Source organism: Tiliqua scincoides, chromosome 1 (assembly GCF_035046505.1).
Source record: "Tiliqua scincoides isolate rTilSci1 chromosome 1, rTilSci1.hap2, whole genome shotgun sequence".
NCBI lineage: Eukaryota > Metazoa > Chordata > Lepidosauria > Squamata > Scincidae > Tiliqua > Tiliqua scincoides.
The window spans coordinates 305,647,343-305,663,849 of NC_089821.1; the positions used below are offsets into that span (position 1 = coordinate 305,647,343).

General features: G+C 43.3%; 1 protein-coding gene across 2 annotated transcripts in view; it reads right to left on the reverse strand.

Annotated features, from left to right (window-relative positions):
- Window positions 1–14,851, reverse strand: part of BRF1 (BRF1 RNA polymerase III transcription initiation factor subunit) — a 180,581-nt gene extending 165,730 nt beyond the window's left edge. For both annotated transcript variants that reach the window (XM_066629563.1, XM_066629554.1), the window contains exon 1: window positions 14,685–14,851. In XM_066629563.1, coding sequence (XP_066485660.1) covers window positions 14,685–14,778 — 94 coding nt within the window. In that variant the 5' untranslated portion in view covers window positions 14,779–14,851. The remainder of the gene's footprint in view (window positions 1–14,684) is intronic.
- Between the last annotated feature and the right edge of the window lie 1,656 nt (window positions 14,852–16,507).

Below are 16,507 nucleotides of genomic sequence, written 5' to 3' on the forward strand. Positions count from 1 at the left end.
GGGATGCACTCACCAGTCCCTGCAGCAGCCTTCCTGGGGTGCGGGGAGCCCTGCGTGAGCATCTGCAGGGCTCCCCAGCCTTCTAAAAGTGAAAGTGGAATGATCGCGCTCCAGCTCTGCAAAACTGGACGGCTCGCACAGGGCTCCTCACACCCCAGGAAGGCTGCTGCAGGGACTGGTGAGTACATGCCAGTCCCTGCAGCCCCCCTTAGCGACGCAATCCGGGGATCGCATCGTTGCCTTCCCCCGGCCCCCGCTGCCTCCTTCTCCTCCCCAGCAAGGACTTGCTGCGGTCCTCAGACTCCCTGAAAGTTTGAAAACTGCAGTACTACGTGTTTTCTAGATTACTTTAATATGCATGAATCTGTAACAAAACCAACGCAGGTTTTATTCCAGACTAAGGTTCACTAGAGACTCCCCCATTCTGGGAGCATAGATAACCCTCAAGTTAATTATTTGTTTGTTACATACTTACAATAAAAATTATACTTTGATATGAATACTCCTGGATCCCTGCAGAACCCTACAGTTTAGAGAAAAGACCAATTAAGCCCCATAGAACAGAAGTCCGTGTTCCCCCCCCTCCCCCGCCTTTCAGGAGAGTTTCATTTTCATTGTCTAAACACCATTATGTGGCTTTTGGCTCATTTAAAAAATAAAAACAAAACAGGGTGAGATCTAAGAGCTATTATTGTTTTCCTCTCCAGTATACCTGTGTCCATTGTAAATTCTTGCAGCTGGATGGAATAATGTTGTTAGGCCCATTGAGACCTTCCTGGAAAAAGGCATGATATAAAAGTTTAAAAATAAATAAGTTTGTCACATTAATGAGCAAAAGAGGAAGCAGTATTTGCATTTCTGGTTCCCACATTACTCCACCATATCCAAACAGGAACATCTGCCATTTTGAAAAGAAATGTGCAAGCTCTGGTGGGAGGGGGAGGTGCCTATGCACTTTGGGGGGGGGAGATAAGAGATGCAAATGTTTACTTCTGGACAGGCGAAAATGTGGGAAACTGAAAGTACAAGATCACCAAAGCTCTGTGTTTTACATGCACACCCCAGCTTAAAAGTGCCTTCAATCAAAAGTGCCTTCTTTCCAATACGGCATTAAGAGGTCTACAACATGAACAGTAGCATTCTAGTGGTTAACAGTTACCCTTATAAACTGCCTGGGGGAGGTTTTAGCATCTTAAGTTTATCAGTCTCTGTCAGGGTCTTCTACCAGGCAGCTCTGGCCAGGGCAACACATGCCTTCATCACAGTTGGACTGGACCATTACAATCCACTTGATGTGGATCTACCCTTGAAGAATGTCCAGAAGCTGGTACAAAATGCTGCTGCAGGGGTTCTAGCTGGGGCCTGTGCTTGGGAACACATAACCAGGTAACATGGTACAACAGGATTTATCAATGTCCTTCCTAGTTCAAGTCAAGGTGTCGATGATCTTGAAAGCCCTTAATGGCCTGGCACCAGGATATTTCAGGGACTGTGTCTCCCAATATGACTGCTCACTATTCAGTATCAGACTTGTGCTTTCTCCCTCTTTATAAAGATAGTTTGAAGGGTGGAGAGAGAATATATGACTAGGTTTTTCAGCCACAGCTCCCAAGCTCTGAATGCCAGTTTGGCCCCTTTCACTGGGGCTTTGCCAGTTAGTGAAAACGTATCTTTTTAAGCAGGCATTTCAGGTAAATTAATGCCCCCCCCAGCGCATTTTTTCCTCCTGATCTTTAGTTGGTCTTTCAGTTCGCCATTTTGGTTTGGAATTGTTTTATAGTAACATTTTGATTATTTTTTTAATTGCATTTTTTTAAAATCATAAAAGTTGCTTTGGAGGCCTCTTCACAGAGACAGGAAGCGGTATAAATCTCCAGATATCTAGACAGATAAATAAATGGGCTACCATTACTGAGATGGTGTGTGTGAAATGCTTTGAACTCTTGTAATACTATACATAAATGCTAAGTTCATTGTAACACCCCAAGAGATCAATAACCTATTGTACTATTTATGAAGCCAAAACTCCTTCTCATTCCAAAAGGCCTGCTTTAAGACACATGAATTAATTTGGCCTCTTCATGAACTGAACTCTGTTTTGCACCTAAGACCTGCAAATATTGGCTTTGTTCGAAGCATTCCCTTAAAATGATCATTAGGGACCAATTTGGAAAGCTACTCAGACACAAGCACGCATCTGAAGGGAAACATGAAAGCAGCTATTCATTATTTTGTTAAGAGATCTTCTACCCTAGAAGAAGCAAACCAGTCTGTTGATTAGATATTCAACGTTTACTTACCAATTAAAAGGCACAAGTCTTCACAATGTTCGCATAGCAACCAGCACAACTTTACTTTTGAGAAAAACGGCAAACACCAAGATTTTAAAATGACGTGCATGTACAATTCCACAAAAAAAACCCCGACTTAACAAAGATAAAAAACCTACTTTTCTGGAAAGTATCATCTTAAATTTTTTATGGCTCTTAATCCTCTGAAGATGGAGAACACTTATCACTACTCTCATTTACAACACAGAAAGTGCTCTTTTCATTACCAGGGTTTAGTGTCTTTTCCTTTTTGAGACTTTGTAAACTTAGCTAACAGAGTTCTTCACTAGAAAAATATGCACTGGTGTTTAGATCATTTGACTCTGGTTAGTTAATGGCTGCAAGCAATATGCTGGGAAAGATGTAGCCAGCTCCTTTTCACGCAGTATGCTGCTGTACGATTCAACTGTGATTTGGCAATGCGATTGCCATGTAACATTACATAGTACAAAAACTGCAATCTGACTGTGGAAAGCAGTGGCAAGAAGACACAGGGCTTTGTGTTTACTAGGAGCAGCTCAGACAACACTTGCCCTGCCCAACCAGCCTCACACGTTTAAGGATGTGCGTACGGACACCCGGGTCCTGTCACTTTCCCCATAACTTATCCCAGTAGTTCTCAAACTGGGGTGTCGCAATGCCCCAGCCTGAGAGTCCTGGCCTCTGCCCACTTAAGGAGTGGGTCACGGTTGTTATTTTGAGTGTCTCTGCATGTTGGGGAGCCGTGCAGAGGCTCACGCAGGGCTCCCCGTGCTCCCAGGAACCTGCTACAGGATCTGGAAAGTCAAAGCAAGCCCCTGCGCCCCTTGAAAGCGACATGATTCTAGCGATCGCATTGCTGCCTTCCCCCCTCCCCTACAAGAACTTACAGCAGGGCTCAAACACCCTGAGAGTTTGAGAATCACTGACTTAGCCTAACTGCATGGGGGGAGGGGGGGAGGTGGTTTGTATGAACCGCACACCTCTGTACGTACTCTGCTAAATCTACTTTAAAAAAACAGGGTGAGTATTGTCCTTGGTCTCGTCAAATACAATCTGAACCAGCCCTAGATCTCTGCAATTTTGAGGTAAATGCTCTGCCTTCATACTTACTGCCAAGTAAGCATGCGTAGACTCCGTAGCACATGCTGCAATGTTCAATAAGATTTACTCCTATGTAAATAAGTGTTCACAAGATTGCAGCTCTAATGATTTTCCCCCAACTGTTAGTCATAAGAATTCAGGCTTGGACTACACATGGAGCAGAATGAAATAGTAGAATGGACTATAACCCTTCAAAAATGGCATCCCCTACTGTAATTCAAGTACTCCCCACATAAACATACCCCAAGTAAAGTAGCGCACTAGGCTCAGTTCGTTCTCTATGCTAGTTTTCTATTTGAAGAGACATTATTTTCTTCTTAATGTAGGGAAACATTCAAATATTTCATTCCCATCAGCAGCCTGAAGCATTTGTTCAACTGTGATTTGGAAAAGCCAAGATAGCAAATCAGGATCAAGCTATGGGAAAGAAAGGACTTCAGTGATTTGTTTTAAAAACTTAATATCCTACCTCTCTGACAGGAGGGACTCAGCAACAACAGAAAACTGATGAAATACAAACCACCATATAAAGCAGTAAGCAGCAAAAAACATCAAAAGCAATACCAGCAGAATAAAAAAAAATTCCAAAAAGACAGACCCTGCAGGCCCTCTCTCAGATACAGGCATGGCTCCACCACAGAAAACGCTCTGCTACCTGGTCAAATCAGGGGTGCACATCCTAACCTCCTTCATGAGATTACACCACTCAATTGGTACAGCAATTTTTATCAAGACATGTAGGCACAAGTGGGTTTTCCCTTTCACATCAATGGAGGAAGGCAATGTTGCAAAGCAACATATTTTACACACTGAGAGCCAGTGCCCTCATGAAAAGGGGCAGATGCTGTACTGGAGGAGAGGGGAAAGCAAGGGCATCCACAAATCCACTTATCAAGGGGCAAGGGTCCTGTCCTCCTGTCAGGACACCCAACAACAAACATTCTCTCTCCTCCAGCTCTGACTTGTTCAGTGGTCTGGAGGGTAGGGTAAGAAACAGCAGTTATATTCACTCTAGGAAGGTGGGGTTTGCCTCGACACTCAGAGAATCCTTCAGTGAGCAGGCCAAGAAGACTCTTTGGCCTCTTCTATGACCAGAACTACTTGCTTACCACTTTCACTATTGCATTTTATTTTTTAGAGGCTTTACTTAAATTTAGTATTACCTTCCCTTTTGGCCAGCACAATGCAAAAAGCCCCCATCCCACCAGGAGCCAAGAGCTGCCTCTCAGCCTGCCGCCCCAAATGGCTGCCACAACCTGCTGCCTGGAGCCAATGGAGGCTCCAGGAGCCAAAAAAAAAAAAAGGTTGCATGGGAGGCAGAGCAGCAGCACAAGCAGCAGAAGGTTGCAGGGGACTATGCTGTCCCTTGGGGAGGCCACCCCAAAAGGAAGACACTGTGCTGGTCTGCAAGGCAAGCCAGCAAGGAAAGAAAGCCCGACCTGCTCCTCCAGAGGCGAGGTCTGGGAAACAAGGGGGAGCCGTCTATTCAGGAAGTTTTAGCCTGACCTGCTTATCCTAAGAGGAGGAGCTACCCACCTTAGGAAGACTGATCCCGCCATGGAGAAACCCACCAGACAAGCCCCAGTTCCTCCCTTCCCCCCCCCCAGCCCTCTGTGCACAGCAAACAAGTTGGGGAAGCAGAAGTGGATGGCACAAACAGAGAATGACTGGCCAGCCAAACCAACTTTTATGAACCCTAGAAATGCAGCCCAGTCCAACCATCTGACTTCATAAGGTAAGTACATACAGTGGGCCCTCCAAATCTGTGGCCTTGACATCTGACTCAGAGTGGATTCTGGAGAGCCTTGGAGGACCACCCAGACACAACCAGAAATGCCTTTCAGAAGAGGGGGGGCCTTTTGAGGTTTCTGAAAGGTACTTCCGGACTGCCAGCAGCCCCCTCCACTTCAGTATCTGCAGAATTTTGTATCCGTGGGGGGCCCTAGAACAGACCCCCCGCAGATACCAAGGGGCCGTGTGCTGTGGTCCCCATACTGCAGACGGAATCTGAGGCCGAGAAGGAGTGGTTTGCCTAAGGCCACCTAGAGAGTTCGTAGCAACGATGATGTTCAAATCAAAAAGTTCTGAGTCTCTCAGCCACTACGTTATACCACCTCTATTAGGGACAGGAGTCTGATCTAAACCGGATTTAATTGGGTTACAACACCCAGGTCTAACTCACCTGAACAGGTCTAGCCTACTTCACAGGGCCCCTGCAAAGATAACATGGGAAAAAACCCATCTGACATCCTGAGTTCACTGGAGGAAGAAGAGAACATGCAATAAAATGCATTATAAATATTCTTTCATAAATACAATATGGATTTGCAGAGATACATTTTATTCATTTGTATTCAAAACGCTTTGCACACATGGTGCACTTATGAGTCCAATACAGTTTTCCACACAGCTGTGGTTTTCTGGTGGGAGGAAGAGAGCCAGTTTGTAAACATGAGATGTTAATAGACCCAAATACATTCCACACCTGTATCCTGCTCCCGCTAGACAGAAAACACCCTCTTTTATTCAGTGACAATGGAACATCCTAATCTGACTCTCACTCTCCAGCATATGTGGAAAGGAAAATTAAGGCCATTTGTCAAAACATACAGGGAATATGTCCTTCAAGTTTTCCATCAGCCAGCTGCAGCCATTCCCTTGCACGGAAAGTTCATCCCGTGAGCCATCTGTTGGCTAAATCCTAGCGAGACCACTTGGTCCAGTCTTCCAGTCATGAGAAAAATGACACAGTTCGCCAGGAGCCCTCTCTCTCTCAAGGCACCTTCCTTCCCTGAATGCAATTAGACCAGCAGTTTTCAAGTGGTGTGCCGTAAGGCTGCCTCGGGTGTGCTGCGGGGGCCAAGGAGTCAGGCAGCAGCAGCAGCTCTGCTCCGCGCACGGGAGAAGCGGGGCAGCCCGTGAAGGGGCTTTGAAGCATCTGCTGTTGCTAGTGCCTGCCCCGCGTGCTGATTGGGCAGGCAGCCAGCCAAGCAGCCAGAAAAGCCTGGAAGAGCTGCTGGCAGCGGGAGCGTGGAGGGAGTGAGGGCGAGCAGTGAGCCAGAAGGTGGAAGCAGGTACAGAGCCAGAAGCAGCTGGCTGGAAAAGGATCCTTGAGAGACCCTTTTCCTTACCTGCAATGCCCCAAAGTTACCCTCCCTGCGTTGCCTCCACTGGCAAGACTTTGACAGTAAGGGCGCTGGGCCACAACCCTATCCACACTTACCTAGGAGTAAGCCCCATTGATTATAATGGGACTTACTTCTGAGTAGACATACAGAGGCTTGGGCTCTTGGTTTCACTCTTTCTTGAATACATGAGCAGGTAATTGGTGCTTTTCTTCCCCCACCTCCTCCCCTCCCGCACACACATTCCCCCATCATAATTGCAGTTAACCCCTCTCTTACTGCCACCTTCCCTCTTCCCCACCTTTCAAAGTCCAGAATCAGTTGCCTCACATTCTCTCTCGCTCGCTCTTCCCCCCACCCCAGTGAATCCTGCACTTGTTTCAGCCACATCTCCTCACTGCCCCTCACAGCACATTTCTCCAGTATGTGCTCAGTCTCACCCCTCTTCGCCAACACTTCCTGGCATATCAGTTGATAACAATGTGATCATCTACTTCAAAACATTGTTCCTTCTTTCCAGAAACCACATACTGTATACTTCCCTCTCCAAGCTTCCTGTGAATTTCTTTCATTGTCATGTAATGATCTAAGGCTGCAATCCTAACCACACTTTCCTGAGAGCAAGCACCACTGAACAAAATAGGACTTACTTCTGAGTAGACCTGGTTAGGATTGTGCTCTTAGTTATATTAATTAAATTAATTGTAACATAATAATGTAATTAAAAACTAGTAGTGTGCCTTGACAACTTTAGTGCCTTGTCAGTGTGCCGTGAGCTGAAAAAGGTTGAAAATGGCTGGATTAAACTGTAAAACGACAGCCAGGGCCACTTCACTTTTAAAGTTTTGCACAGTTCCTGCTGGTTTCAAAAGAAACAAGATGATCACATTTTCAGATCACCAGTGTTGAATAATCCATGAGTTAATATCCTCAAATATTATGATTCTGAAAATGTAACAACTCTCCCAAGCTCAGAATTTTTTTAAATCAAAATGACAGAGGTTTCTCTCATCTTTCTTCTTTGCACATTTGCTTTTATTTTAAATTACTCCTACACCCCTTTCAGTCCAAACAGACTCCCAGGATGGCTAACATAAAAGCATCAAATCAAAACATCATATATCAAATATATGTATAATATGCACACATATAGATGTCTGCTAACAGTTCAGCAGCTGAATGATGCAAAATCAACCATAATTAAGTAAAAAAACTCACTAAAAGAACCTCTTGGAGGGAGACCTCTTGGAGGGGACCTGGACAACCTGCTCTCTGAGAGATTCCTCCCCCCCATAAGGTAACCAAGTGGCAGCTGCAGCAACAGCAAAGACAACACAGAGTTCCTTGCAGTGCCTCTGCAACCAACCAAAGACATATTCTGAATTCAGTGTCCTCACAATGCTGCTAGTTTAACTCTACCAGTCATCAGTCTACCTCATTTTTTAACTGAAAAAAAATGGAAAAACTAGTGTCAGACTTTGCTTTGTTTTCCTTCCCATCCCCTTTTCTATTTCATGATGTGTCTACAGAAACATGAGCAACAGAAAATTGACAATTTTGCCACCTGCTGCCTACATAAAATAATGAAAGTTAGGTGGTGGCAACAATCAAGAAATAAAGATGTATGGATCCAAGCAGATGAGAAACTATCTTCAAGGCAGCTTTAAAATCTAGGTTAACCTGCTTTGCCCATATCCTGCATATATATAAGAAAGAGAAAAAATGTGTCTATTTGATTGTATGCCTTTAAAGTGTAAATTACTCTGAGGCATTGGTGAAAAAATGATATATAAATATAGTAAGTACACAAATAAAGAGAAGAGATTAGCATAAGACCACAGAGACTGGTATTAATGATGTAAGCCAGTGGTTTCCAAACTTTTTAGCACAAGACCACTTTTTAAAACACCACTCTATCCAGACCCACCTAGGTTTACTAGACTTTTAAAAAAGGAGATCTAGAAAGAAACATTATTTAAGTAATAAAGATCAGAAAAGAGACCCTCAAATTTTCTCTCTCTATACAGGTGTGTGTTGCTTAACAGCAGGGATATGTTCCCACACTCCCATTGTCAAATGACTCCAGACGTTAAACAATGTAATCTGTTTTAGGCCTCCAAAGCCAAGGGGAGCTGTGCTCCCCTCACCTCTGGAGACTTTTCTGGCTTCCCTGGGTCTAAGAATGCCTTATAAGGCAAAAAAAAAAAAATGACACCTCTTGTTTCCTGAGGAAACCAGAAGTTGCCATTTTTTGGCCAAAAAGGCCATTCTGAGACTCACATCAATTTGTGGGACTAGATATGGCCAACACGTTTTGATAACATACCTAATGACACTGTTTCACCCATCATGAAAATGTTTTTAGAAAGGGGAAAGTGGAAGAATCACAACACTGGAAAAAATCTATCAGATTTCACGTAACTTCAAAGTCTACCACCCACCCACCCCTGCACAATAAAGTTTCCTTTTAATAAAACAAACATGAAGTATTCCACTTGGAAAATACTGTGCAAGCCAAATATTGCTTTATTGTACGACATCAAGGTCAGCTACATATCAAACAGGATCCAGTTAAGAACTACATTCAACTCTTCTACGACACTTTCTCCCTTGAGGCCGGTGGCAACAACTGAACAGCTCTGTTTCAACAGCATCATACAAGTAAGGATTGAAAACCTTTTCAAAACATTCAGATTAAAGACAATTGGAGCCTGTTACTATTCCAAGCAGCAAATTAAAAGCAAAATTTGTGAAATACGCTAAAGCACTAGCAACAAGAACTAGTATAGTGCAAATGGAAAGCATGCTGGACTGAAACGAGGCAACGTGGATTCAAACACCCATTTCAAGACATGAATCTCATAAAATGACCTTTTGTGTTCCACACACTCAGACCAGTTAATCCATGGGGTGGGGTGTGTGTGTTCTTCAAATGAGGAATAGGATGGCATCAAGAATGTGAATATGCACTACATGCTCCTCTGAATTTGGCTCCAGTCTTGTTGCTCCAGTCTTGATTTTGAAAGTTTTAAAAACACAACCTTTTCAATGCATTTTCTTGGTTTATATTGCTAGCTCTTACAACAGCACAAGCAAGGCACTTCCTTGAGGATACTGTAGTACAAGTTTCTGCATGCAATTCACCAAAAAGATGCAAAACTGTTAACATTCTGCGTCAGAGAGAAGTTAGCAAGACACTTTTCCATTAAAAAACATAACAAAAGAATCGCACAGAACTGGAAGACCCATAGCTCAGTGATAGCCACAGCCACATACTGTACAAGTACAGGGCCCTAGGTTCAGTCCCCAGCACATTATGTCATGTCAATATTTACCTCTAAATCACTTGTCGCGTGGTCGGTCTGTGGAACTCCTTGCCACAGGATGTGGTGCTGGCGTCTAGCCTAGATGCCTTTAAAAGGGGATTGGACGAGTTTCTGGAGGAAAAATCCATTATGGGGTACAAGCCATGATGTGTATGCGCAACCTCCTGATTTTAGGAATGGGTTAAGTCAGAATGCCAGATGTAGGGGAGAGCACCAGGATGAGGTCTCTTGTTATCTGGTGTGCTCCCTGGGGCATTTGGTGGGCTGCTGTGAGATACAGGAAGCTGGACTAGATGGGCCTATGGCCTGATCCAGTGGGGCTGTTCTTATGTTCTTATGTTCTTACTTAGCAGTGAACAGCAATTAAAAAATAAAATGCAACAAATTAAAATGTTAAAAACAAGTAACAGCATAACAAGCAACAGCAGTAAGATTTTAAAAAACAGCAAGCCAAAAGCACAGCTATTAGGGGTGCAGGGAAGGAAAGGAATCCATCACCATGGAAAGGCCCAACAGAAAAGGATGGCTTTTCCAGGGTATCCTGCAAGCATAACTCCCAAGGAGTTTCCAGAGTCTAGGCACCACAGCAGACAGGACTCTAGCAAGAAAATCTACCATCTCACCTCAAGCAATAGTGGGAGCAAAGCCCCCTTTGAAGATAACAGGGTCCACAATTGTGTCTTGTCCCTGGTCACTAAACAAGCACTCCCATATGTCTGCACAAGAGCAGGAATGGGAAGCATAGGTACAGAGGAGGTACAGAGGGGCTGTCAGCTTGGACATTATCTAATTGCAGCACTGTGCTCAAAAGGAATACACTGAGGGGGTGCTTGGTAACAATCAGTCATGGTGCTCCAAAGACTGAATACAACCAGAGGCCAAGAGCCCTCAACATCTCACTTTCCTGATCAAGGGGCTTTCTCCTTTGGCCTCCTGCAGTTAAGGCTTTCCAGAGGCCTTAACAAAAAATTCAGACACTTGGGAACTGGGGAAGGGGAGGGGATGGCCCCATGGCTGCAGGACAATCCCTGCTCACCTCTGCAGTCCCAAGGTGAGGAGGAAAGCAGGAGCTCAGTCTTCTTTCTCACCAAGGCAAAGCACTCTGGCAAGGAGGACAAATGAAAATGCAGAATCTTGCTCAATATTCAGGCAAAATCAAGCAGGAGCAAGGAAGTTCCAATAGCAGACTACATAAGGGACTCTTTCTGCTATGTATTACCTAACAGGACTACATTCCACTCATAGCACTGCAAGTAAACTCTTCAAAAGTTATGGAATTTTTTTTAAAATACAGAATTTAATAGAAAATCCACTATTAAAGCATCACAAAGACTTCCATTTTTGCAGGACAATCTAAGAGTACAGTGCTAAGAGTGCACAAGCACAGTACCAGCAAAGAACATGATAATGGGCTCAAGATTCAGCATCATCAGAATCTCAGCTTCCATTCTGAAGAAAACCCTGGTGTTTTCAGTTCTTATAGCAATGATGAAAGCATGTCTGATAAAGTCTCTGAAACAAAAAGCAAAGAACTTAAGAGAAACTCTACAGAAGGTAACCAGCCTGAAAACCCCAGGTTCTCAACATCCACGAAATTAGTTCTACACTCTAGTTCAGCCATTTTCAACCACTGTGCCATGGCACACTGGTGTGCCGCGAATGGTCTGCAGGTGTGCCACGGGAGTTTGAGGAAGAGTAATTTATTAGTAGGGCCATTGGGGGATGTGAGCCCCCCACCAATAGCATGGTGTGCCTTGCCACTTGTCAAAAGATTGATGATGAGCCTTGAAAATTTTAGCACCATGTCAGCGTGCTGTGAGTCGAAAAAGGTTGAAAATCACTGCTCTAGTTACTGCCTGAGCTTATGTAACAGACCCACGTAGGTCTCAGAGCCAGATGGTCCCTCACATATACTACTTTGTCCTGAGGGCTGGGTGTCAAGGTAACTGCAAGGGGAAAGCATGAGTCAATTTTGCTAATGAAATTTTTAAAAGCTGTATTTTGTTCCATAATACCTTTCATAATAACTGCCCTCCGAAACACAGATAGAAAATAGCTACTTTTTAATATAATGTCATATGCAAATACTTTCCAAATAATGAACAGTTCTCTCTGTAAAGTTCTCCTTGACAATGTTTGTAACCAGTTCACTAAAGCTTCGGTCTAAGATTCACTTCCTCTAAGAGTCTAAGAGAGCGATTATCAATCTTTTTCATCTCATGGCACACTGACAAGGCACTGAAATTGTCAAGGCACACCATCAGGTATTTGATAATTGCCAAGGCACACCATGCTGCCAGTGGGGGGCTCACATTCCCATTGGCTCTACTAATAAATGACCTTCCCTCAAATTCCTGTGGCTCACCTGTGGACCACTCACGGTACACCAATGTGCCACGGCACAGTGGTTGAAAATGGCTGGTCTAAGAGGATGATATTCTACAGTATTTTGACTTCCCACTCTGTCTACCCCTTACCTTCTCCACCTGTGTTTCCCTTTCTTGAGCCCACAAGGCTTAACTGCCTCTGCTCATCCCTCACAAACCTCAAAGCTCCCATGCTTTTCTAGAAGACCACTTTCTTCAATATAAATATGCTCATCTGCTCAGAGCACCATAGCAGGCACTTTGCTAGGTGTCCCCACCTTCAGAAGTTAGGTAGGTGGTTAGAAGAAACAGGGCCACCACTGTGGTAGTGCTTCCATGCACTCCCTCCCCAACACATTCACCTGGTATTGACACTGGCATCCTGTAATGACCAGATCTTTGATAAATAAAGCACTTTTTGGTAGCACAGGGAGCAGGCATGCCAGCAGCAAGGCCAGAGCCTTCCTACACATACTGGCGGAGGGACAGAGGCCTGCTGGAGCTGGTAAGTCCAGCACAGGGTGGCAGAACAGGGTGGGCAGGGGGCTGAATGGGGAAGAGGACAGAACTGGGAGGAGACTGGATGGGGGTAGGCAGATCAGGCCCAGGAGAAGGATGGGATCTGCAACACACGTTGAATTCCGGTCCCCTCCCCAGACCTGATCCACCTACACAGATCGACACAGACTTGTACCAGTGATATCATGAGCTGACCTACCAAATTTTAGCATAATATACAACAGTTGCTGAAACAGAGACGCCTGCGTTGGCTTGGTCATGTCGTGTGAATGGATGATGGCCGGATCCCAAAGGATCTCTTCTATGGAGAACTCGTGCAAAGAAAGCGCCCTACAGGTAGACCACAGCTGCGATACAAGGACATCTGCAAGAGGGATCTGAAGGCCTTAGGAGTGGACCTCAACAGGTGGGAAACCCTGGCCTCTGAGAGGCCCGCTTGGAGGCAGGCTGTGCAGCATGGCCTCTTCCAGTTTGAAGAGACACTTGGCCAACAGACTGAGGCTAAGAGGCAAAGGAGGAAGGCCCATAGCCAGGGAGACAGACCAGGGACAGACTGCACTTGCTCCCGGTGTGGAAGGGATTGTCACTCCCAAATCGCCCTCTTCAGCCACACTAGACGCTGTTCCAGAACCACCTTTTAGAGTGCAATACCACAGTCTTTCGAGACTGAAGGTTGCCAACAACAACATACAACAGCACCTTGAGCAATTATAACAATAATTGTTTATAAGGTAATCCATGTGTATAACGTGTGGCAGATTTATGTCCAATAGGGTTGAATGAAAACTCTATCAAATACAGAATGACTTTTTAAGTATCTTTTTATATATCTAAGATGTTATGATTTATTGCATTAATTACAGTAGTATAGCTTTAAACATTTCTTTTTGTACAAATATGCAAATTTGTATGCAATATGCAAATGTTATGTAGCTCTTCTGTCACATCCATCTGATTCCAAGGAAGCAGTAGTGGCCCTAAATCAGAGTTTGGGGATAGTAGTGGACCGATTCAGGCAAAAAAATTAAATCTAGAAAGGGGAAAGGTTCGTCTGGTCAATATGGCAGGTAAAGTAGGGTTAGGTGAAAGATCTGATCTTGGTGGGGTAGCACTGTTTCTGAAGTTTAAACCTTGGGGGTAGTCCTGGACCTGACCTTGTTACGTAATGCTCATGTGACAGCCATGACCAAGTGTGCCTATGCCAGGCTTTGGCTATCATGCTAGTCACATCCTCACCTGGAGACGGCATATATGACCATGATCACCTAAACCTTGGTCACATCAAGGCTCAACTACTGTAGCGTGCCATATGAAGGGTTGTCCATGACAAGCAACAGGAAACTTCAGTTAGTCCAGAATGCAACAGATAGACTGCTTTTGGGAGTACAATCAAAAGACTGTACAACTCCCTTGCTTTTCCACCTGTATTGGCTTCCAATTTGTCTCCTAGTACAGTTCAAGGTGCTGGTTGCTACTCTGAATCCAAGGCATTTAGCAGCTTCAAAGGTATCTTAAAGGACCACCTTCTTTCACATGAACCTGCCCGTACATTAAGATCTTCAACAGAGCTACTGCACCGTGTCCTGCCTCTCTCAGTGGTTCAGTCTGCAATGACTTAGAGCAAAACTTTCTTCACAGTAGTGCATAGGAGTGGAAATTCCCCCACGGAAGTTCATTTGGTTCCTCCACTGAGTAGGTTTCCACTGTGGCTTAAATCCATTGCCACTCACAATCCCCACCAACTTCACCATCTACATTTATTCAAATTACAATGTTTCCCAGTGCTTCCTTAAATGAGATAAGTCAAAACAAATGTTTACCTGAGTCCATTGTTGTGCAGCTTAAGATAGAACAGAAGAGTTCTGTGCAAGAAAGATGGACACAAGCGAGTTCAAAAACTTAAAACCATCTTGCCATGCAAAAGTGAAAGGATACGTGGAGTTCCTTCTGTCCTACACACCAAGTAGAGACAAGCAGCTACCACATGAGCCATCTTCCTCCCACGGGTTAAGTGCTTGCTCACCGCCATCTTAAAAAAGTTAAAGGCAGTATCAAGGCAATGCTGATTAAGCTGTAGTTGGTTTCCCAAGTGATGAATCTGACGTTTTCCTTTAAAAACAAAATGGAAGAAAAATAAAATTCACACCATTTGCCATAATGCTGTTTTAAAACACACTAAGTTTCTCCACATGAAGTTTGAACTGAAAAATATTGGGGTGTGGTGCTCATTTTAAAACAAGTCACAAGATTTTGATGCTTTCAGAATTTTTCTTTTCCAGACATTACTCAGGATAATCAAAACAGTACCCGGATATTTTTGAGCACCCAGTCTGTAGGTATATAGCTGGCACCTACTTTCAACATTGCTTAGTACCTTCATACACAAAAATTAAAAGACAACACCAAAACTTTGCCAGATAGCTCAAGTTCATCATAAACAACAAATAACCATCATAAATAACAAAAATCAATAACAAATGATTCAATGGGTAAAGAACGTGGGTCATGAACTTTCTCAATGGAAAATTGGGAAAAATTATGGACGACGCAAATAAAATTTACTCCAAATGTCAATATTAAGGAAAATGTATCCAAGATGATTAATAGATGGTATATGACACCAAGAAAATCAGCAAAAATGTATGAAAGTATGTCAGACATGTGTAGGAAATGTAAAAACAGGAGGAAACTTTTTACCATATGTGGTTGACATGTTCTAAAACAAAAAAATATTGGTCACAGATATATGCACAGATAAGGCTGATTTTAAAAACAAACATACAATTGAAACCTGAAGTATTTTTTGTTGGGCACGATAGACAAATATGTGGGGGGAGAGATATGAAATTTTGCTTATATATGATAAGCATGACTAGAATGCAGCACTTTATGCACAATATTGGAAAACTATGAATATACTATCAATAGAAGAATGGCGGAAGAAAGCGATGGCCTTTGCAGAAATGGATAAACTTACAACTTAAAGAGAAATCAACGAAGACCTTTATGAATAACTGGAAACAAATAATTGACTTTTTGCAAGAGAGAGTAATGATTTAATGAGTTCTGGATTTGAAAATTAGTCATAAGAGATACAGCTTTTGTAAGGGTGGAAATTTAGATCATTAATATAAACGTGGTAAGCAACAGAAATTTTTTGGCTTCGCTCTTGCTACACTCTTAGAGATTCTATGTAGTTTTTTCCCCTCTTTATTTTTCTTTCCTATTTTTGTTTTATGTATTTTATCTATTTTTATTTTATTTTATGCTGCTTGTTGTTTTTCTTTTACTATTACTATAAATAAATAAACAAACAAAATGGACAAATAAAAATCCAAGCATGAATTCCACTTGGAGTTGATTAATCAGGAGAAGCAAACCCATTAACTCAGCAGTTTTCAAGCTCTCAGGGAGTTTTAACTCCTTAAAAGGCCTACTCCTTTTGCTACCATTAAATACAGTTCACACTTGCAAGTCATATCATCACAAGCATCCAGCAATTTTGGATAGGAGAAATTCTCATGCAAAATCTCTCGCCTTCCACTTTTTTTGTAAGTTCTGCTATCCCAAATTTTTCTTTCAGCATTCCCAATTACAGGTAGGATTTCGATTTCAGACAAAACCAAGTATAAAACCACTCCATTTAGTAAGCTGATCCTTGAATATCCATTTCCTTACACTTCACAAGCAAAGGTTGTTTCCTAGCATCCTAACTCTAACTTCAAAAGCGAGCTCTAAAGAGGTTCAAAATTCCACTA